At 54.4% G+C, this 22,100-nt stretch overlaps 1 protein-coding gene across 3 annotated transcripts in view; it reads right to left on the reverse strand.

Moving 5' to 3' along the window:
* The window catches only part of CD276 (CD276 molecule), a 32,703-nt gene extending 12,271 nt beyond the window's left edge, over window positions 1-20,432 (reverse strand). For 2 of the 3 annotated variants that reach the window (XR_012502756.1, XM_074354229.1), the window contains exons 1-5: window positions 20,302-20,432; window positions 4,708-4,835; window positions 1,485-1,823; window positions 994-1,308; window positions 52-390 (exon numbers count right to left, since the gene is read on the reverse strand). Coding sequence is in view for 2 of the 3 variants with exons in the window: in XM_074354229.1 (XP_074210330.1) it covers window positions 52-390; window positions 994-1,308; window positions 1,485-1,823; window positions 4,708-4,780 (1,066 nt within the window). In the remaining variant the exon portion in view is untranslated. Of the gene's footprint in view, window positions 1-51; window positions 391-993; window positions 1,309-1,484; window positions 1,824-4,707; window positions 4,836-5,072; window positions 5,254-20,301 lie in introns of all 3 variants that reach the window. The other variant, XM_074354230.1, reaches the window with a different exon arrangement.
* Window positions 20,433-22,100: the final 1,668 nt, after the last annotated feature.

Consider the following 22,100-nt stretch of genomic DNA (forward strand, 5'->3'; position numbering starts at 1 on the left):
GGAAGTACCGGGGTGAACCAAGGGGAGGACGCCCCCCTTCGCGGCGCTCACCTGCCACCTGCAGGCTGACCGCGGCGCTGCCAAAGTCCCGGATGCTCACGAAGCAGGTGAAGCTGCCCTCATCAGCCACGCGCACGCGCTGCAGCCTCAGGGACGCGTTGCCCTGAGCCAGCAGGTCCGGGAAGAGCGCGGTGCGGTTGGCATAGGAGCTGCCCTGGTCGCGGCCCTCGGCGAAGCTGTGCACCAGCTGTTTGGTGTCTGTCAGCTGCCAGATGAGGTTGAGCTGTGCCAGGCTGAAGCCGGGTTCGGGTGAGAAGGAGCAGCGAAGGGTGGCGTCGGTGCCCACCAGGGCCACCACGGGGTCTTCGGGAACCTGGATTTCCACAGCGCCTGGGGGTGAGGTTCGAGTGGCAGGGCAGTGAGGAGGGGCGGGGCCACTCTGGGCCAACAACCCACAGCCTCCCGGATCTCCTCCTCCATCAACCCCCAGGTCCCATTCCATCTTCCCATTTTCTCCCCAGACCTGAAAACAGATTGAGTCCCAGCACTCCCAGACATACAGCCTCCCTAATTTGACAAGAATCACAGTAGCCTGGCCTTGCCTGACAAGGTCCATCCACAGGGGACTGGGCCTGGGCAGCCTCCAGCCCTAGCAAAACTCCCCTCTCCGCCAGGACCCGGGTCCCTCTCCTGTCCCTGCGCTCTGCTGAGATCTGAATGCTTCTCCATCCTTTCCAGAGGTTTCCAGAGCCCTGGGGTCAGGAGACCCAGAGAGCTGGGAGGACCTGTGATCATCACCCTCACCTACTCCCACTATGGTAAGGTTCCCCCATCCCCCTTGGTTATCTTTTCCATTATTACCCCATTACCAGGCATCTCACTGCTGTGGGAGACTGAAGCTAAGCACCTAGATTCAGATCCTGTGGCCCCTGCAGACAGGACCAAACCCCTCCTCCCTCAGCGGGACATTTAAGAAAAAAATAAAACAAAAACCTGTGGGGCTTCTATGGGGCGTGATGGTGACGGAGCCGTGAGCGTCCTGCTTCAGCACGGGGTTGTGCACCAGGCAGCTGTACGTGCCATTCGCGCCCAGCACCACCCTCAGGATGCTGCGCACGTCGAACAAGCCCTGCTCGCTGGCCATCTGCGATGTGGTCACGTTGCCGGTCAAGGGCGCGCCCTGCCCATCTTGCCAGAACACTTCCGCCTCGGGGTAGCCCCGGTAGCTGGAGCATGTGATGGTCACTGTGTCCCCGGGCCGCAGGTCCTTGTTTGGCTCCAAGGTCATGCTGGGCTTTGAGTAGGGGGCTAGAGGGGGCCAGAGGAAAGGGCAGAGGTCAAAGTAAAGCAAGGGCAGGGGGACACAGTGGAGAGAAAGGGGTGCCTGGGGCTGCGAGGACACGGGTCAGCTGGGCAGTGGGTAGGGGGCTGCGGGAAGTACCGGGGTGAACCAAGGGGAGGACGCCCCCCTTCGCGGCGCTCACCTGCCACCTGCAGGCTGACCGTGGCGCTGCCAAAGTCCCGGATGCTCACGAAGCAGGTGAAGCTGCCCTCATCAGCCACGCGCACGCGCTGCAGCCTCAGGGACGCGTTGCCCTGAGCCAGCAGGTCCGGGAAGAGCGCGGTGCGGTTGGCATAGGAGCTGCCCTGGTCGCGGCCCTCGGCGAAGCTGTGCACCAGCTGTTTGGTGTCTGTCAGCTGCCAGGTGAGGTTGAGCTGTGCCAGGCTGAAGCCGGGTTCGGGTGAGAAGGAGCAGCGAAGGGTGGCGTTGGTGCCCACCAGGGCCACCACGGGGTCTTCGGGAACCTGGACTTCCACAGCGCCTGGGGGTGGGGCCAGTGGGGTGGGACGGTGAGGAGGGGCCAGGACACTCCCAGCCTCCCTAGTCCCCCTCCCCTTCCGTGTTAACTTCAGGCCTTGTCCACCCCTTGTTTACGGCTGAGTTTATTACCTGTGGTCGTGGTTCAATCAACACCAGCATAGTAAGCACCTACTATGCCAAGTGTAAGGGTTAGGAAGGCCACAGAGAACACCACCACGGTCACACCCCTGCAGAGCTTACATGTTAGTGGGAGAGAGACAGAGTAGCACACGGATCCTCATTCGCATGTGCTTAGGGGTACAAAGGACGAAAGCAAGTTAATGGATAGAAAATGAGGAAAGCCTTTCTGCTTGTCGCCGTTGAGGATTACGCTGGCTGTGGGCTTGTCATAAATAGCTTTTGCTATGTTATGTTCCCTCCGTACCCACTTTGGTGAGAGTTTTTATCATAAATGGGTGTTGGATTTTATCAGTGCTTTTCCTGCCTCTATTGAGATGATCGTGTGGTTTCTGTCCTTCCTCTTGTTGATGTGATGTATCACGTTGATCGATTTGCATGTGTTGAATCATCCTTGTGTCCCTGGGATGACCCCCACTTGATCATGATGTATGATCTTTTTCACGTGTTGTTGGATTCTGTTTGCTAATATTTTGTTGAGGATTTTTGCATCTATGTTCATCAATGATATTGGCCTGTAGCTTTCTTTTTTGGTGGTGTCTGTCTGGCTTTGGTGTCAGGGTGATGGTGGCTTCATAGAGTGAGCTTGGGAGTATTCCCTCCTCTGCGGTCCTTTGGAAGAGTTTGTGAAGGACTGGTATGAGCTCTTCATTGTATGTTTGATAGATTTCCCCAGTGAAGCCGTCTGGCCCTGGACTTCTGTTTGCAGGGAGGTTTTTTTTATTGCTGATTCTATTTCACTTCTAGCGATGGGTCTGTTCAAGTCATCTACTTCTTCTTGATTCCGTCTTGGTAGACTGTATGTTTCTAGAAACCTGTCCGTTTCTTCTAAGTTGTCCAATTTATTGCCATATAGTTGTTCACAGTATTCTCTTATGATTTTTTTCTATTTCTGTGGTGTTAGTTGTAATCTCTCCATTTTCATTTCTTACAGAATATGAAACTGAATATACGTGTATTTATGTATGACTGAAGCATTGTGCTGTACACCAGAAATTGACACAACATTGTAAACTGACTATACTTCAACTTAAAAATATTTTTTAAAAAATGAGGGAGCTTTTCACAAATCTGATAGGTATTTTACAACTGTCATGCTAGTTGCATTTCCCCATAAGTATATATTATCTTGATAAGTTGTAAAAAGGGAGTCTAAAAAAGTATACACCAGAATGTTAATAGTGGTTTTTCTCTGGATAAGAAAGAATCACAAGTGCTTTTTCTTTCTTCTTTTCCTAAACAAACATGATTAGTTTTATACAAGAAAGAAAGAATACCTATGCATTTAAATGTGGTGATGAGCCACTTTCTCCATAAAGAGATATTAAGCTGAGATTTAAAGGGAATGAAGTAGAGTCTGACATAGCCAGAGAAAGCCCCCGGGGGCAGGACCCCCTGCTTTTGGCCCTGCCCTCTACCTTGTGCATTTGCCCTGCAGCCTCCCTCCCAGTCACCTCTGCCTCCAGACCGGCTCTTCTTTGAGAGCCCTGGAAAGTTAGGCAGGAGTCCCGGATAGCCTTTCTTTCAGTAGAGTGTGCCCCCTAACCTGGCACCACCATTTTTGAGTATGGTTAGATTCAGTGTGTGATTTGGGCATCAGCAAAGCAGGCAGTCAAAAAGTGTGAAGAACAGTCTTGAAACAGAGTAACTGAATACAGCACTCATGAAAGGTTTCTCACATTTAGAAAAACAGCATTTTACAGTTAGAATTTTCATTGTGACGTAACCCAGGGCGGGGGTATCATCATCTTTGCAGTGTGAAGTTGGCCCTGGGTCTCTTGCTGCAATGCCAGGTGCCCCAGCCAGCTCTCCAGTTGGAAACCAACAGAGTGCCACATTGTATGGGGCATTTAAGGGACAAAACCTGAGGAATCACCCAGACAAAACCCTTTCTGCACAGAAATCAAAGTAGCTCTGGGTAAAGCGGTGCTTCCTCTTTAGGACCACCAGATGGCACCAGAAACTCAGCTTTGTCTTCCCAATGGAGGAAGAAGGCAATCTCCCTCAGCCCAGAAACTGATTAGGATTTGAAATATGATGATGTTATTAAAGTAGTTGCCATTACTGAATGCCAGCTCTGTGCCAAGAACTGTGTGGGAAGATTTACATCCTTTACTCCACATGGTTAGAGCACCTGCTATGTGCCTGGCATCAGTCCTGGCCCTGTAGATAAACCCTACTCTTTCAGCAGAGCAAGCAATAAGCACGTAAACATATACTCTGTCAAGTGGGGATAAATGCTGGGAGGTGGCATGGAGTAAGCTCTGGGAGAGGGGGGGTGATGTGCTATTTCGTACAAGGTAGCTGGGGGAAGGGAAAGCCTGGGGAAGGTGACATTTGAGCAAAGACTTGAATGAAATAAGGGATCAAGTCATATACACGTGTGGGGGCAGAAAGTTTCAGACTGAGGGAACAGTACGTGCAAAGGCCCTGGGGAGGAAGCACACATACAGTGTGTTCAAGAAACAGCATTATGACATTTAGTGCTCACATTGCCATTTTACAGAAGAGGAAATGGAGACCAAGAAATATACAGTAAGTTGCCTCTTGGGTCCTGGAGGTAGGGATGAGTGTGGACAAGGCACAGGGGAGATGGGAAGACGTTAGCCAAAGCCTCCCAGCCCTGCTGGACAGAGAGGGTTGGCAGGAGCCCTGATGGGAGTGGGCACCTCCTCCCCCACCTCCAGGCCCCACTCTGCTCCCCTCACCTGTGAGGCAGAACCAGAGGGCTCCCAGGGCGGTGGCCACACGCATGCCCGCGCTGCCAGGCAGATGCGGCATCTTCCCGCGAGGCAGCTGAACAGCTGGGCTCTCAGTGGTGGAAGGCTGCCCCCACCTGCGAGGAAGAGGAAGTGAGGCCTTTGTCTCAAAAGGTCCTCCCCAGGCCCTCTCTCACCTCATCCCCGACCCGGGCCAGCCTGGGGCAAGGCTGCAGCTGCCAGCTGGGAGGTACTCCCCCACACACCCCACAAAGCTCCCTGCTGAGGGATATCCTGAGATGCAGGCAGGAGCGAGTTGAGTCACTAGGGAGGCTGGACCAGGGAAGGCGGGTCAGGGGGCAGCTGGGACCCACCCATTCAGAAATAAGATGCTGGCATGTAAACACGAGGAAGTCGAGGCAAGGCAGCAAGGCAGGGCAAGGATGTGCAGAGATCAGTTTGGCTTGAGACAACAGCTGGCAGGGGAGAGTAAGACTTAGAGATTGGCAAGAGGTTGGAAGTTTATCCTAAGGCAGCTGGGAGCCACTGAAGGTTCTGGAATAGAGGAAGGATGAGGTCAGAGCTGTGCTTCATAGAGATTACTCTGACAACACCTGCAGGATAAATGAGAAGAGCTGGATGGAAGAGACCAAGCAGGTCTGGGGGAAGTGACAGCACTGTCGGGCACAGGGAGAGGGGGGACAGTCCCGGTGCCCATGGTTTTGAGCCGAGTGACCAGGTGGGTGGAGCGCTCACAGAGAGAGAAGACGGAAGGGCTCAGTGCAGGGCGTGTGAAGTTAGTGTTAGCACAGGCACTTGCGGGGACAGTTCCAGGAGACAGCCTGGTGTATGACTCTGGGGCTCAAGAGAGAGGACACAGGCTAGCTTAGCTCACGTATACGGAGTGGCCAAGACTGGCTGGACATGGCAGAGGCCTGGACTGGGGCTGACCCCCCAGGCTGGAGTCAGGACGGAGGGAGAGGTATTTTTCTGCAACTACAGGTTGGATCTGAGCTTGGGGGGGATGACCTCCGGGGGTCCAGCCCTGCAGCCCGTCCTGGTTCCCCTCTCCAACCTCCCACCAAGCTGCCTGCCTTTGCCCTTCCTGCTGACTAAGTTTTCCCGCCACATCCTGCCACCAGGGTCGATTTTTGCTACCCAACACGATTTGACAAAAATATAAAGGGTTTCACATTCTCTGAACCACCCAGGGAGCCAAGGTGCCTGACTTTGTCTCATTTTGCAAGAGGAAAAAATTAAAGCCCAGATAAGTGAGGTGACTTGGTTTATGTGATGTGATTCGCCAGCCCGCACAGGTGAGAAGGGTTCAGTGTTCCCCACCTTCTGCCACACCTCTGCCCTTCCAGGGAGCAAACAGCCATTAGAATCAATTCCAGTCACAGGCACCCAGCTTCAGCCCTCCCCATCCCGGGCGAGCACCCTCTTCCTCCAACACCCCCCCCCCCCCCCGCCACCAGCAGCTGAGCCGAGGGAGTCCCCCAGCCGGCCGGTGCATCCTGCCCCGCTCCCAGCTGTCGGTGGCAGGGAAGCCCCGAGCAGCCACTTCCTTCCCAGACACTTCCGCTCCAAACCTGGCGGCCTCACAGCCTTGCCGCCTGCTGAGTCAGCAGCCTTCGGGCTCCATTCATAAAGCCGCGCCTGGCGGGCACTACATCCTGCCCACAGGGGCCACCGCGGCCCAGAGGAAACGCCGCCAGGCAGCAGCCTGCCGGGCCTGCCGCCCCCTGAGGGAAGCGCGGAGACTAAGCATTAAGAAGCTCCCAGATTCCAAGTCTCCTGCCTTTGCTTCACCCCCAGACAGAACCAGGGCCTGTCTGTTCCTCCTGGGCCCCCCTCACCTGTCCCACTGTGGCCTATGCCCACCACCTCCCACCCTGAACTGTGCGGCCAGCCCCCTCTGATCCCCCCCACCCCGTGACCCTCCACTCTGCTCCCGCCAACTCCACCCCCCGCACCGTGTCTCCTCTCAGGACCCGAGGCAGGAATCTGCTCACACCCCTCCCCCTGCAAGAATCTCTCGTGGTTCCCCTTTTACGCCCTGAGTAAACCCTCATTCCCCTGCCTGGCACGCAAGGCCTTCCTTAGGACTGTCTCCTCCGCCCATCAAGCTAATTCCTGCCACTAGGTTTCACTCGCCAGGATCTCCTGGGCCTGCCTGCCACCTCCACAACTGCGAGGTCAGGGAGCAGCTCTCTCCTGGCCAGACCTATCAGGTTCCCCAGGGGCCAAGCTATCCTGCTCTCCAGAGGAAGGATGAGGGCTCCCAGGGGTGAGCGTTGGATTTGCTCCCTTCAATTCCCTTTCTAGACTCTGGACCCGGGGAAGTTCCCACCCTCATGCTTACCCTGGGGAGAAGCCTGACAGCCCAGATTCAAAGACACAGAGAGACTCCCACCCCAACAGCTGGGCCCCCACGGCCGAGGGCAGGAGGGAGCAACACACCTCAGAGACAGGATGCTGGCCGGGAATGAGAGCGTGGCCTGTGACCATCGGGACAGTTGGGTCGTCCAGTACACAGAGCCTCCTGGAGACGCACAGACCTCTTGCCACATTCGCAGTGCCCGGCCCATCTTTTCTACAAAGGGGAATTCTCATGCCCAGGCAGGACCTCCCCTGGGGCCAGCATGTGCCATCCCTCCCAGTCAGTCACCAGTCGGTCCTCCCTCCTCCTTCCCCCTGCCCCAGTCCCAGCCAAATGTGGGAACTCCAAGGACCCCTGCCAGGAAAGACCACAGGGTGCCCTGGCTTTCCCAGAGAAGCAGGAGTGAGGGGCCCAGGCCACCCTCGGCCTCAGGGCGCAGCAAGTGCATCCAACCCCAGCAGATACGGAGCCCCGGGAAACCCCCAAGAGATGACCCAAGATGCGGCCGCATGAAGCCCAAACCACAAATCAAGGGCGGAGGCCCGGCTCCGTACCAAGATGCCCCGGACTGGGGATGTCCAAGACAAAGCCTCACCCCTACCATGACCACCAGGAGCACCTCATGTTCTCCTAACCCCCTGCCTCTTCCCAGTCCCTGCAGGGACTGTTTGACAACACTTCCCGCAAAGAGGGCAAGAAGGGTCAAGCCACATAACCAGTGTCAGTCTTTGCTAACCAGCGTAGGCTAGAAGCACAGCTTCCGAAAACAGCAGCTAAGCCCCCGGATCGAGCTATGCCTGAAGCAAGCCGCACACCTAGACTGCCCAGATACTTGAGCCAATCATACATTTTTCCCCTCAAGCCAGTCTGAGCTAAGTTTCTATTACCTGCAACTGAAGGAGCCCTTGAATATACATTCATTCACGTATTTAGATATTCACTTAACCGTTCACTGAGTGCCTGGTAAGCACCCCAGAGAGCCGGCGTTCCCAGGAGGAAGTGCACAGGAAGCACCCCAGTTCAGTACAGCGCACTATGTAAGGTAACGGTGAGGGCTATTTGGAGGCACCTCAGGGACATGATAACCCTAAAGGTGAGTCCTGACAAATGACGAGCAGCTCCCCGGGTGGACAGGCTGGGAACGGTGGCCTCTCTCCAGCCCCAAGAGACTGTCCTCCTGGCACTGCTTGTCTGCCTTGCGGCCAGATCTCTTTGGAACAGTCAAAAGTGAGCCCAGAGTTTGGGTTCCAGCCCCAGTTCTGAAACTTTACTGTGCAGTCTTACCAGGTGACGCCCCCTCTCTGAGCTCGATGTTCCTGTCTATAAAAGAAGCGCTTCACCAGATGCTGGTGGAACTTCATGTACTACACCCCTAAGGCCCAGCCGGCTAACTGCCACGCAGGCTGCACTGAAGAGTACAGAAGGGCTGTGGCAGGAACCACTAGTGTTCCCCTTACATCTGTCCTCCTCCTGTAGAACATCTCCTTAGGCACATGGCCACTAGGCTAAAGACTACAGATCCCAGCCTGCCTTGCAGCAGGGTGTGGCCATGTGACCACTTTCTGGCTAATAGGATGTGGGAGGAACTGATGCGTACCACGTCTGGGTAGTGCCTTTAAAGAGAAGGCGCACACCCTTTCTCTTCTCTTCCCACTGGCTGGAATGCTGATGCGGTGAGCCCTCGAGGGCCATGCTGCCAAAGGCAATACCCTGGAGACTGCAGAACCCAGGACAGAAGGCCCCCGAGGGGTTCAGTATCAGCCTTGGACATCCTTGGACTGTCACATGGGTGAGAACAGGCATCTATTCTAGCGTCACTGTTATTTTGGGTCTTTCTTGCAGCATCTGAAGTGGCTAATTTAGGGGACCTTCCCTCCCTTCCTTTCCTGCCTTCTCTTCCCTCTCTTCCCACCCCATGAAAATTGCTACTGCTCAGAGCAGCAAAAGGAAACTAAACTAGGTGTTTCAAAGTATGAACTGAACACTGTCTCATCAGAGACGCTTAGTGATACCTGGGCCCAGCTTAGGAGAAATTTCAAGGGGAGCTGTGACCAGGCTTGGGGTTGTTTGTATGGGAAGGAGAAGCGAAAAGGGCCAAGGATGTGCTGAAGGCTTCAACCAGTGGGTGCACAGGGGCACACACAGAGGGTGGGAGACGGTTCCAAATCATCCATGCCAAAATGCCTACGGACCCCTGGGCACATGGGGCTGGAGCCCAGACGGGATGGGGGAGCTAACCCTGGAGGCCGAAGTCGGGATCACCGAGGTAGGTCATAGAATGAGGAAAGCCCTCCCTTCCCCCAACAAGTTCTGGACAAACCGCAGAAGTTAACGGTCAGGTAGCCAAACGGGAGCCACTCCCACAGCCTCTGTGTGCCCCCTCTAGGCAGGGGCACCCACTACCTCCCAGAGAAGCAGCTCTCATCAGTGGAAGCCTCTACCTTTTTTGGAGACAAAACCTGCCAGCCCATTATCAATCCTCGTTCGACCCCGTGGACCACACAGAACATGGTGCCCTCTCCCGTATACCCGCCCTGCAGGCAGCTCTCCCTCCCCCTGGTGGAGGGCATCCTGGGCAGCCATGCCACACTGTTCACCAAGACAACCCAAAATAATAGACTGTCCAGTACGTGGCCAGCGACCAGAAGTCATTTGCTCCCATTGCTGCAGACCCACGTCTCTGCCATCCTCTCCTGAAAGATCTGGGAAGGGGAGGAGCTGTGCAGGATGTTTCATTTGTTACGATTACATTCTCCCTGGTAAGCTAAGTCCATCACTCCAACTGCTATGATCTTTTTTTTTTTTTTTCCATCTGTGGCCAAATACACATAGCATGAAGTTTACCATTTTAACCATTTTTAAGTGTGTAATTCACTGGCATCAAGTCCGGTGTTATGTAACCACGCCGTGATCTTTTGAAGTGCTGTTTTGATGGTTCCTGGTGCGTAGAAAGTGCTCAATAATTTTTTGGTGGATGAAGAATAGAACAAATGAGTGTCATCTGAAAAGGTCGCCCTCCTCTCCTTGCTTTGTTTCATCAAGGTCCTCGGGGAGAGGACGGGAATGGGAAAACCCTGCGGCACTAGGGTCTGCCCCGGGTCAGCCTCTGCCCGCTATTCAGGGCTCTGAGGTCACAGGTCTTCCTACCTGTGCTGCCACCCCGCTGCCCGTCTGTCTTATTCCCAAGAGTCACTGCGTCTGGCGGGGAACCAGTCGAGTCGAGAAGAACCAGGCAGAGGGCTCTTTGGAAGAGGGTGGGCTCTTCCTCAAGGGCTCAACTGATCATTGGATCCAGGGCTTTGTCAGGGATGAAGGGCACGGTTACCAGTCTGTGCTTCCCATAATCTACCTTCTTCGCCATCTTCAGTCTTCCAGCATTCATTTACCCATCCACGCAACAAACACGATGCAGGCTTACAGCAGGAATTATGGGAGTGGAGCAATTCACTGGAGGAGTGGGGAGGCTCAGTGAGGACGTCACAGAGCAGGAGACAGTCCAGCTCTCTGGCTCAGGTGGCAGCACCAGCCACGTCCCAGGGAGCGAGCCCCCACAGCACACTCTGGAAGACAGGGACAGCTAGGAGAGGCTGTCAGGAGCTGAGGCAGGGAGGCTGTCAGGGGTGGGTCAGGGATCCTGGGGTGATTCTGTACACGGGGGAGGCTGTGGCGTGCTGCGACCCACACCTCCATGCCGTCTTCTGTCTGCCCTAGTCGTCCTGAAATATTCCCAGTAGCTTCTCCGAGACCTCACCTCCAAGTCCACTCAGCACCAGGACAGGCAAGCCCAGGGGCCAGAAGGTAAATCCATTTAAAGCAGATTATCACCTCCCCACCTGGCCTGAACTCCAGTTCCTTCTTGACAGCTTCTGGCCCTCCTTTCCTTGACACAGAAGCAAAATGGATGCCGAGCAGACCTTCTCTGCCTTCAGTCGTCAGTGTTGACACTGATACTTTGCTCCACACCCTTTATTCTAGAGTGCCCCTCTCTCATTCTAGGCTGGCTCCTTCTGATAACAGGTCTCGGCTTGCCTGCAGGGAACCCCGTCCACAGGGTGCGGATGGGGCTGACCCCAGCCTCAGGCTTCAGCACGTGACCAGACCTGACTTACTGGAGAACCACTGCCCTGCCCCCGCCAGTGACTTGCGTGGGAATAAGCCTGTGAGCCTAGCCACACCGAATCAGAGAATTCCCAGGGCTTTTCTGCTGGAGCTCTCAGAAAAGACTATTTCTTGCTGAGGTGGCTAAAAAGGATGTGGTCTGGGGTTGTTAGCAATGAAGCTGTCAGCTAGCAACAATCTAAAGAACTGATCCAAACAAATAAACAGAGGCGGAGGTGAAAGCAGGAGGGACACAGAGCGCTGAAAACACATTTGCGCCCCTCTGCCCGAAGCAAGCTGCACACCGAGACCGCCCAGATACAGGAGTAATCTCTTCTTTTCATTCCTTAAGCCAGTTTGAGCTAGGTTTCTGTTACCCACAACTGAATGAGTCCTTGAATATACATTCATTCGAGTATTTAAATATTCACTTAACTATTCACTGAGTGCCTGATAGGCAGGCAGGGGAGCAGGGGACAGAGAGGTGACTAAGCTGTGTCTGTCCCCAAGGAGCCTGCATTCCCACGGGGACGTGCACAGGGATCGCCACAGTTCAGTACAGTGGGAGCTCCTGGGCAGTACCTCAGAGACAAGATAGCCCCAAAGCTGAACCCTAAAAACTGACCTGAGGTTCCCCAAGTGGTCAGGCTGGGAAAGGCCATTCCAGGCAGCAGGAGAAACCCGTGCAAAGGCTGTGCCATAGGAAGCAGACGGGAAACTGGAGGAATTGTAAGCAAATCAGGATGGGCTGACGTGGGGTTTAAGATGGTGGCCACACAAGGAGGAGAAGCTAAGGGGCAGGCCAGGGCCAGAGCGGGAGGTCATGGTGGGGTTTTGTTTGTGGGTGATGGACGGGGAAAGGGTTTTAGGTAGAGGAGTAACATTATTGCCATAGGTAGGCCCAACCTTTGATGCACTGATCAATGTGTAATTTTAACCTTGCTGAAGAGGTTTGAATTTTAAAGGATGATTTTTTTTTTCTCATGTCTAATTTTATTTATTTAAAAAATTCTTTAAATTGACATATAGTTGATGTACAGTGTTGTGTTTGTTTCTGGTGTACAGCATAGTGATTCAGTTGTACATACATATATATTCCTTTTCATATTCTTTTTCATTATAGGATATTGAATATATTTTCTTGTGCCCTACAACAGGACCTTGTTGTTTATCTTAAAGGATAATATTTTAAAAGGGCAATGGTTTATTCAAAATAAGAGGGTGGCGGATGGAGAGGTTGCAGGCATCAGAGAGTTTTTTCTAGATCGTATCTTCCTGGACATGCTGAAAACAGCCAACTCGGCCAGTGTGTGGACCTACTGCTGGTCCCGGTGTAGAATCGAGTCAGGCAGGGCTCAGCAAACTGCTTCTGTGAAGGTCTGGACAGAAAATGTCTTAGGCTTTGCAGCCCTCCCATGTCTGTCTCACCTCCTCGACGCTGCCCTTGCAGCAGGTAAGCGGCCAGGGACAGTGTATACATGATGAGCAGACCTGGGTTCCAGTAGAACTTTATGGACACTCGGAATTAAATTTTCATGAATCACATGATTTTTTTCAACCAGTAGTAACGTGAGAACCATTCTTAGCTCGTGGACTGTACAAAAACAAGCGGCAGAAGGTCTGGCCCGGGGAACAGCTGGTAGGAACCGGTGAACAGAAACACCAGCTCCTCTCTCAGACACCCAGGTGGCGACACAAACGGGAAACAGTCGGGAACTGGTACAGTAATTAGGCTGCATCTGTGTGATGGGATAGCACACAGCCTTTCAAAAGAACAGGCACTAACATGGAAATGAGCCTGTGACCCAGGTCATGCGAATAAAGTATCTTGCAGATTAGATGACCTCATTTCTGTGTTACATTTACTAAAATGTTCCCGTGGCCCCATATCTGGTCACCTACCTCTCCCCATCTCCCACCGTTCAGCGCAGGCCCGTCCTGCTCAGGCACGGAGCCCCCGGGCGCTTGCTCCCAGACCTTCTTCTTCCTTGCTAGCTACTATTTTTTCCTAGATGACTTCATCTACTCTCGTGGCTTTAAATACTATTTATATGCTGGCAACTCCCAAATTTACTTCTCCAAGTCCACACCTCTCATCTGAGCTCCAAACTTAAACCCAAGTGCCCCCTAAACATCTCTGTTCCAGTGACTCACTGCCGTCTGCCTCTGAATGTGTCCCTCTTCAGACTGTTGATTTCTCCCCTAAACCTGTTCCTCCCCAGCCCTTCCCACTTAGTAAAGGCACCGTCCTCCATCCTTGGATCAAGCCAGAAACCTGACTTCTCTCACCCTTGCAATCCATCACCAGGAACAGCCGTCCCTGACCCCAGAACATATCTCAGGGCTCTCTGCAAGCTACAAATCCAGCCCACGACCCACTTTTGTTCCCTTTACCAGTTAAGGCGGGGTTTACCTTTTTAAATGGTTAGAAAATCAAAAGAAAAAGAATATCTTGTGACAAATGAAAATCACAGGAAATTCAGATTTCAGAGTCAGTAAATCAAGTTTCGCTGGCTCCCAGCCACACTTCGCTCATGGACACAGTGTCTGTGGCTGCTTCTGCTCTACAGCGGCAGAACTGAGGAAATGCAATGGTCACAAAGCCTAATACACCACTTACGTCCTGGCCCTTTACAGAAACAGTGTGCCAGCCCGATACGGCTTCCCCCCTTTCCCTCCACCTCTGCTTCTCTCCCTGGTCTGCCAATCCGCCATCACCTCTTGCCTGCATGACTACAAGCGCCTCGTCACTGGTCTCCCCGCCTTCTCTCTTCTCCCCAATACCCAGTTCTCCATTTCAACCGAGACTCTGCACAGCAGCCAGAAAAACTGCTAGAAAAACGAAAGTGCATCATGTCATCGCTTTCAATATCTAATCAGCTCCTCCATGGCCTTCAGGGCTGTGCCTGGTCCCGCCCTGCCCACCTCCCCAGCCTCACCTCCTCCTGTTCGCCCCTCGCCACAGTGTGCCTCTTCCAATGGGACCCTGTTCCCTACCTCACAGGGTTTTTGAAAACAGTTCCTTCTTCATAGATGACATCATAAGGGTCACACTGGCAGAAAAGCCGGGTCAGAGGTCTGCCACTGTAAGGTCTGTCATAGTACGTCTACCTCCCGAGCACGGAACCATGTCTGCTTTATTTACTATTGTATCCTGACTGCTAGCAAAGCCTTGGCACCTAGTGAGTGTTCAGTGCATTGTTTGATGAATGAATGAGTGAGTGAACAAGTACATGTGTGTTTAGATAAATAGAGAGCTGGGTGGATGGATGTTTGTATACAGGAAGAGGGTCTGGAGCAGTGAGAGTGAACCCAACCCTAGGGCTTAGGGATGAAGGTAAGTATCTACTTCCACCTTCTAGTTGATGCAGTTCTGTAACTCTGACAACGAGCATCTAATTCTTTTGTATTAACACAAGAAAAAGGGGAAAGAGTAACATCAAAGATTCCTGTGGGTTTTAGACCAGGCTGTGCCACTCACTTGCTAGGCTCCCTAGAGCAAGCCCGCTGGGCTCTGCACCATCTCAACCCTCAATAGAAGGTTCTGGCCACCATCCTGTGCTATGACCGTGATCACATGCGAGGCTGATATAGTCATAAGAAGCTTCATGGAAGAGGTGAGCTCTGCTGTTTTTCAGAAGACAACTCTGGAGTAAGAGATACAGGTTCAAATCCAGACTCTGCCACTTCCTAGTCATGAGATGTAGAGAAAACATCTTTGAGCCTCAGTTAGCTCATTTGTGACACAGGAATTATAAACTCTACCCTCAAAGGATGATCATAGGACCCAACTGAATAGAATTATCTACACTGACCTCGTTGGTATTGGTGCCCTATAAGTGGGTGGGCATCTGTGGGAGAGTCAAGGGGATGCCCAGAGTGCCCTGGGAATCCTGCTGGCCTTCCTTTTTCCTGATAATGAGTCAGTTTGAGCCTTTTATGTTCAAGGGTGTCCACTGGGCACCGATCCCCAGCCTCGTGATCCCACCCAAGAGAAGAAATCAATTCTTCCTCTCAAAGTGATTTCTGTGTGAGTCAAGACAGCAGTGTGTCAGTAGGGCCAGGCCGGCAGAGTGGGGCCAAGGTTTTCTTGGCATCCTCGGCCTGCTTCCTTTATGGCTTTAGGAAGAACAAAGAAGAGGGAAAACAGGCAGAGCAGAGCCCCTGGCCTCCCCAAGCCAGACCATCCCCACCGAGGCACCCTCTCCACACTGACGTTGGGGCTTCAGAACTGGAGGAGGCAAAACCAGAGAGAATGCAGACATCTCAGTGGCTTTTGCTGCAGCAGCTGGCCTGCCTTTCACCCCCTCTTCTGGCTACGGGGCCGCCACAGAATGAGTCTGCAGCCCCCAGGGTTCAACAGCCACTTGACAAGGCAGATGATACCATCTCAGAACCACAAGTGTATGCAGAGGCTATACGCATGTGCACACACATGCCCTCCATCAGGAGCTCAAAACCCTGAACTCAGAAGACATCTGGCCAAAAGACAGGATTTGAAGGAGGGGGTGGAGAGAGGAAGGGAAGGCATGAGGGAGCACGAGACCAAATCAGAGGGCGGGTCCCGGGTCAGGCCCTGGCAGGCCTGCGGGGCACATCTGCAGTCACTCAACCTCCGCTCCGTCCTGCCAAGTGCCCACCTAAATATGGCTGGAAATCCCATCCCTTCCAGAAGCCCTCACTCAAGGAAGGACCACTTCCTCCAGAGGTGTTCTGCCTAACACCTACCTCCACATTCATTACGTCTCTACCCTGAACGAGGTTCGCCCTAGCAGAGCAAGCCTGCAGAGCCCCTCCACCTAAGCACCAGCCCCTCTGGACCTCCAGGGGTTCCTCCTCAGGAGTTTAACCGGCTCCACCAGACCTCACAGCCTGAAGGCCTCTTGGCGCTCACCTGTCCAGTGCCCATTTCCATGCCCACTGCACAGGTAGGACCCTGAGTCCGTTGCAGAGATGGGAATCTGAGCCTATAGAAAGGGGATGTGGGCGGCCCAGAGGCCCACACTCAGTCTTAAGTCACTGTCAGAGGTGACTGAGAGCCAGCTCACAAGTGCCTCCAGGCCTCAGCTCCTTGCCTGTTAGATGGAGCCATCGGGCCACCTCACCTGCACCCGGCACAGCGTGGGCTCAGGAGCAAGCAGCCCCAGGTTCACATCCTGACTCAGAAGCCTTGCTAGACACATGATCAAGTACATATGACTTAACCTCTTTGAGGTTTGATTCTGCATCCCTAAAAAAGGGGTAACAACCTCCACCCCACAGGGCTACTGTGAGAATAAAATAAGACGATACACAGAGAGGACTTAGGAAAGCACCGAGCACATGAACAGTGGTGACAATTATTACTGCTTTTGTTATTATTACCATGGGCATGGAGACAAGGCCTCCTGCGACCCTCTGCACTGAGCCTCCCCTTTGCCTCCCACCCAGTCTCCCCAGCCAAGACCTCCTCTGTCAGCCTAAACATCTAGGTCCCCGAACCCTTTCCAGCTAGAACCCCATCAGCACCCCAGCTCCAAAGCAGCAAACGCACAGTTGGGCTCCATCTCTGTGTCTGGTTTATCCCTGGTGGTCCTCTCCCCCTTCCTCCCCCCAGAAGCCAGGACACAGCCACCAAGCAGTGGGCGCGAGTGGCTACTACCCCTGCTGCTGCCGGGACCCCCCACAAGCACACATTCCGGTGTCTCCCCCACAGAAGGCCCCGTTCCTGGGAGCCTATGTTGACTTTAGGGTGACCGGGGAGCCCTGCCTCCCAGAGGTAGTGTCTCTCCCTGCTCCCAGGCTCCCAACAAGAAAATGTTTCTCAGTCCCTGCTCCCAGTGGGTTCCTTCCATCATACCTTCCCTATGCTCAGGAAAGCCAAAGGCCCAAAGGCATGAGAGGCATCCATCCTCTGGACCACAAAAAGAATGAAGGATGATGGGGGCAGCTGGCTGGGAGCACTGGTCAGAACTGGAAGGAACAGGAGGGACTCCTGGAAGGCATGAGTGTGCTGAGGACCAGGCCTCTGGAAGAGTGAGATCTCTTAGCAATGGTCCAGCTGGGCTGCAGGGACAACTAGTCTGGGACACCCAGGTCAGGCCTGCCCTCTCTCCCAGCTCCCAAGACGATTCCTCTCTGCCTCACTGTGGGGACTCTTAGCACATCTTGCCAGGCTCCAGAACAAGGGGTGAAGCCTGTGCCTGCCTCCAGAGTGGCAGAAAGAGCCAGTTCCAGAGGCAGAAAACAGCTCAGCTCCAGTACTGGCCAGCTGCATGCCTTTGGCCATGTGACTTCCCGTTTCTGGGCCTCGGTTTCCCCATCTATGCAATGGAGCTAATGATACCCTACTTCACAGGGCTGCTATAATGATTAAATGAGATGATATGTAAATTAAGCATCCAGCACAGCCCCACCCCCAAAGCCTGAACACTCAATGTTCCTATCTGGAACCTCGTACTGCAGGGGTGGCAGAACTAGGGGTGGCAGGCAAAGGATATATAAAGCATGTGGCCCTCTCCCAGATGTGTGGTCCATTTTGAGCCATGGAGACCAAAGGAAATTTCTCAAAGATCACAGGGACCAGTTCCCACTCTCTTTGTGCTCCCCCAGGCCCTGACTATGCCTCCCATCTTGTGCTGGTGGACCTTCCTGTCATTCCTGCCCTGGGGGCGTGGGAAAAGAACACCGATGGAAGTGCCCACCCACTCAGAGGAGAAGCTAGCTCATGGCAGTGACATCATCCTGCCTGCCCTTCCTCCTCCTCTCCTGACCCCATGACTCAGGCTCTGTGTGGTCCTAATCACAGAGGCTGCTTGAATTTGGGTCATTTTTCTTCACACAGCCCAAACCCTCCATGTCCAACCAAGAAGCGGCCTGCACTTGTTCTACCATCCTTTCTAGGGGTCTCTTTGGGTGCTGTGGAATCTCAGCTCACAGCTCCATGATCACACTGTGTCTCTGACCCCAAATAGTATTGCCTAGCTCAGCATCAAACCCAAATCCTGTTCCAAAGAATGAAGACTGACGACTCCAGAGAAGGGTACCATTGAAGGGTGGAGGAATTCCCACAGGAAGGTTCAGAAGTCAGCCTCAGCAGAATAAGGACACCGCCTCCTCAGAAGGGACCACGCTTCTATCTGTCCTTTCCACAAACATGCAAGCACCTGGCCCGACTGTCAGGCATCTGAGTGTCTCAGACATTCAGCCACCCTGCTTCCATCGGGTGCCCAGAAAGAGCTGCAGAGGGCCAAAGACAGGAAGCAAAAGCAGTCGTCAAATCCCAGCGCCCTTCTCTCCCTCGGGCTTGCTTTCACGCAGGCTTCCCATCTCTAACAACCTGGATGGTCTGATCTCTTGGAACACAGGAGTCTGCACTGAATTGGAAAGTTCACTGAAAGCAGGCAGGAGAAACCACCAGTGATGCCATTGAAAAAGAAAAGACCTCCAGAGTCAGTTGTGGGACCCACTGAAGCCACTTAGTGCAAAGCTCACCCCCTCAAGAGTCCCCTTGCTGTATAAGCCCTTAGTGCAAAAACTGGTGTTCACAGGGCGGATCTGAAGTCACGAAGGAAAATTTCACCGACATCAGAAGCGCCCTGATATCAGACCATTATGTATGTAACACAGGGAGGAAGGATCCGATGCTCAATGGTTAACATAAAAGTATCAACGCTTCATCTCAGGAACTCCAGATGTCAGGGAAATGTACTCACCCCAAATATTCCTATTCCCAAAAGAGCTGGAAGTGCGAGCCACCACTCATACCCACAGCCTCAGAGCCCTCCACCCCTCTCCACTTAGATCACCACGCTGCCACTCAGATCAGCCCAACCCATCAGACATGTTTAGACTTCAATTTCCCTCAGCCTCCGAAAGCACCCACCTAAAGTGCAGGCCCCCAGACTACAAGCAAGGCTGCACGGCATCAGATTTCCTAGGGATTTCTGGGAGGCCAGAGAGAATCAGAGAGGAGGCTGAACTAAATAAAGAACTCTCTTGGAAAAGCTTCATTACTTTCTAATATAGAAACTAACTGCTAAAGACAGGCATGCAAGAAAAGGACCTAGGGCCTTAATTTAATAGTGAAATCAGATTCATTTACAGTTATCCAAGTACAATTTGAAGGTAAATAGTTTTTCTCAATTAAGTCAAACAAACCCTCCCCACTCCCCAGTCATTTGTGCTTTCCTGTTTGCTTAATGTTTTCTTCAGCGATGGATCCATATCTGAGTCATCCATCACACATTTCTCATTAGGGCAGGTTTGGCTTAGAAGTAAATCCCCTTTTCTGGAAGTTCACTGCCTTAGGCCCCAGACCTGCCAGTTTGCTAGCTAAGCAGCAGTTGAGAACTTGGGACACTGGGATTCAATCCCCTCCGCTCTAGTGTGCCCCCAGCCTGGGTCCCCCACCCCCCCCCCCGCCTTCCCTCCACCACATTCTCCATCCCCTCCTTCCCCACCATCTCCCTGAGGTTTCCAAGCCCAGACTGCCCCACACCTGCTCCCTCGTGTTCTGCCTCTCACCCCCGACACCTACTCACCCCTTCACCCAGGCCAGCTGTCCCTGCCTGTCCTCGGAATTTGTCCCCCTCATGCCCACTGCTGCATGTGGCAGTCCTCCAGTCGCCCACTCCATCCTTCGGGGCCAAGCAGCGTGGACCCCCCTCCCCTATCTAACCACTCCCCCTCCCCTCCCTGGCAGCTCCCGCTCCTCAGAGCTGGTGGTCAGGTTAGGGTGTTAGCCTCCGCAGCCCGCCCCCCACCCTCCACCCTCCGCGTCCCTCCCAGCTCCAGCTAGCGGCTTCACGAAGCCTTCCAGAATCAACACAATGACATCTGCCTCTGTCCCCCTGCACACCCAGGCCTCCAGATCACAACCACCCAGCCAGCCTGCTCCAGCGTCTTTCCGGGTGAGGGCAGGTCCCACAGCGCCCCAGGCCCCGCCGGCCGGAGGGAAGGCGAGGCCAGGCTCGGGGCGCGGTTGGATCCCGGCGGCCCCAGAGCCGGGGTCCCCGTGCCGGCGGCGCGGAGGCCGGCCCGGCCCCGGGGAGAGGGCTGGGGGCGTGGGCGGCGCGGGGCCCAGCTCGGCCGCAGACAAAGGCCGCCCCCGCCCGCGCCGGGCCCGCCACGCAAGCACTCACCGCGCCGCGCCGACTCCCGGGCCTCGGGGACGCGGCCGAGCGCTGCCGAGGTGCCGCCGCCGCGGGGCCGGGCCCGAAGGGGGGGCCGGGGGCGGCCCCGGGAGCCCGAGGGGCGGGGCGGGCCGGAGGAAGCCGCGGGCCGGGAAGGGCGGTGCGGCCGCGCCCCGGAGGCCGGATTGGCCCCGCGGCAGCCGCGTGGGGCGGCGGCCCGGAACCGCCCCTGGCCGCGGCCGGACCCCGCGGGCGCTCCGGCGAAGGGGCGCGGGGCTGATCCCTGCCCGCCCCGACTCCCCTTCCAGGCCGCTGGCGGCAGAGCTGGAGCTCAGATCTGGCCGCCTGACCCCCAGTCCAGTGCTCTCTGCCAGCGCCAGGCTGGTACCGAGGCCTGCGAAGGGTTAACTCGACTGTGAGGCATTCAGAGCTGCAGGGAGCTCTCTATAAATACAGTGTGTCGTGGGCGCCTGAGCCAACCGCAGGGTAATTTCCACTGAGCTGGTTTTCCTCTTTTCTTTCCACCCACGGCCACCCGGCCAGCCCGGCCCCAGTCCCAAGCCAGGCTAGTGGCCAGCCCAGGCTCCAAAAAGGGGAGCAACTCTGACACAGCTCTGGCCTTACAGGACCCAGCTCCAGCCTGGGAGGAGATGCGGGTCAGGCCCACGCCTTGGCACATCCTGCCCCTGCACCTGTTCTCCGGCCTGCGCTCCGTCCCTTACAGACAGTAACAGCTGAGGTGTGGCAGCTTCCTGTGGGCCAGGGTGGAGGCTAGGCGCTTTCCATGTTGGGCCTCCTTAGATCCTCACAACAGCCCAACCAGGCAGATAATGTTATCCCCAGTTTACAGGTGAAAAAACTGAGGCTCAGTGAGATAAAGGGACTCCAACCTTGTGCTGCAGGCCAGGCCCACTACCAAGTGGCAGCACCAATGTGGGAGAGGGCTTAGGAAATGAGGGCATCTCTATGTGTCAGCCGCTGTTTTAAGCTCTTTACCTTTTTATCTCATTTCATCTTCACAACAACTCAGTGAGGTAAATGCAATTATTATCCTCATTTTCACAAATAAAGGAATTAAGACACAAGGAGATTAGGTAACTTATTTGAGGATATCCAACAATTAAGTGGTGGAACCAAGATTTGCCCCCTTGATTTTAAGTGCTGATTTCAAACGTAATTGTGACATGTGTGTGGGGCAGTGATGCATGGGTGTGTGTATTTGTGAACACTTGTGAGCAACTATCTGTATTTGAGTCTAAGTGCACATGTGTTTCTGAATGTAAGTGTAATAGTGGCTGTGTCTGTTTGACTGCTCCTTGGGATGGGGCGGAGAGTGGGGGGGATCAAGGCCAGGCCATCTAGTCCAGAGTCCCTGAGGGTCATCAGCCTCCCCTCCAGTCCACACTGTTCCTCTCTGCTCTGTCAGGCCCTGTCCAGCCTGGGCCTGGCCTCCCGGGTCTCAGGGTAAGTAGCCCCGACGAGGCCCCACAACCTGGGGAAGGAGCACCTCAGGGAGAGATGGCCCCTGCGCTGAGAGGCCCAGGAGCCCTGCAGCAGGGCCCTGGAGGGGGCCTTTGAACAAATCTAGAGGAATGTGCTTTCCTTCCCTTCACCCAGAGTCAGTCCTGTGCTTTGTGCCCTGTGGTGGTGATGCAGGTCCTGTCCCAGAGGACTTACAGGCTGGCAGGGGAGGCACAAACAGCCCTGATGGACAGTGAAGGAACAGCACAGGTCAGTTTATAGTGTGGGGTTGGGGGACACTTGCATCGTACTTGCTTGAGAGAAATGGGAAGGAAAGATACGAGTAC

This window comes from Camelus bactrianus, chromosome 27 (genome assembly GCF_048773025.1).
Source record: "Camelus bactrianus isolate YW-2024 breed Bactrian camel chromosome 27, ASM4877302v1, whole genome shotgun sequence".
Lineage (NCBI taxonomy): Eukaryota > Metazoa > Chordata > Mammalia > Artiodactyla > Camelidae > Camelus > Camelus bactrianus.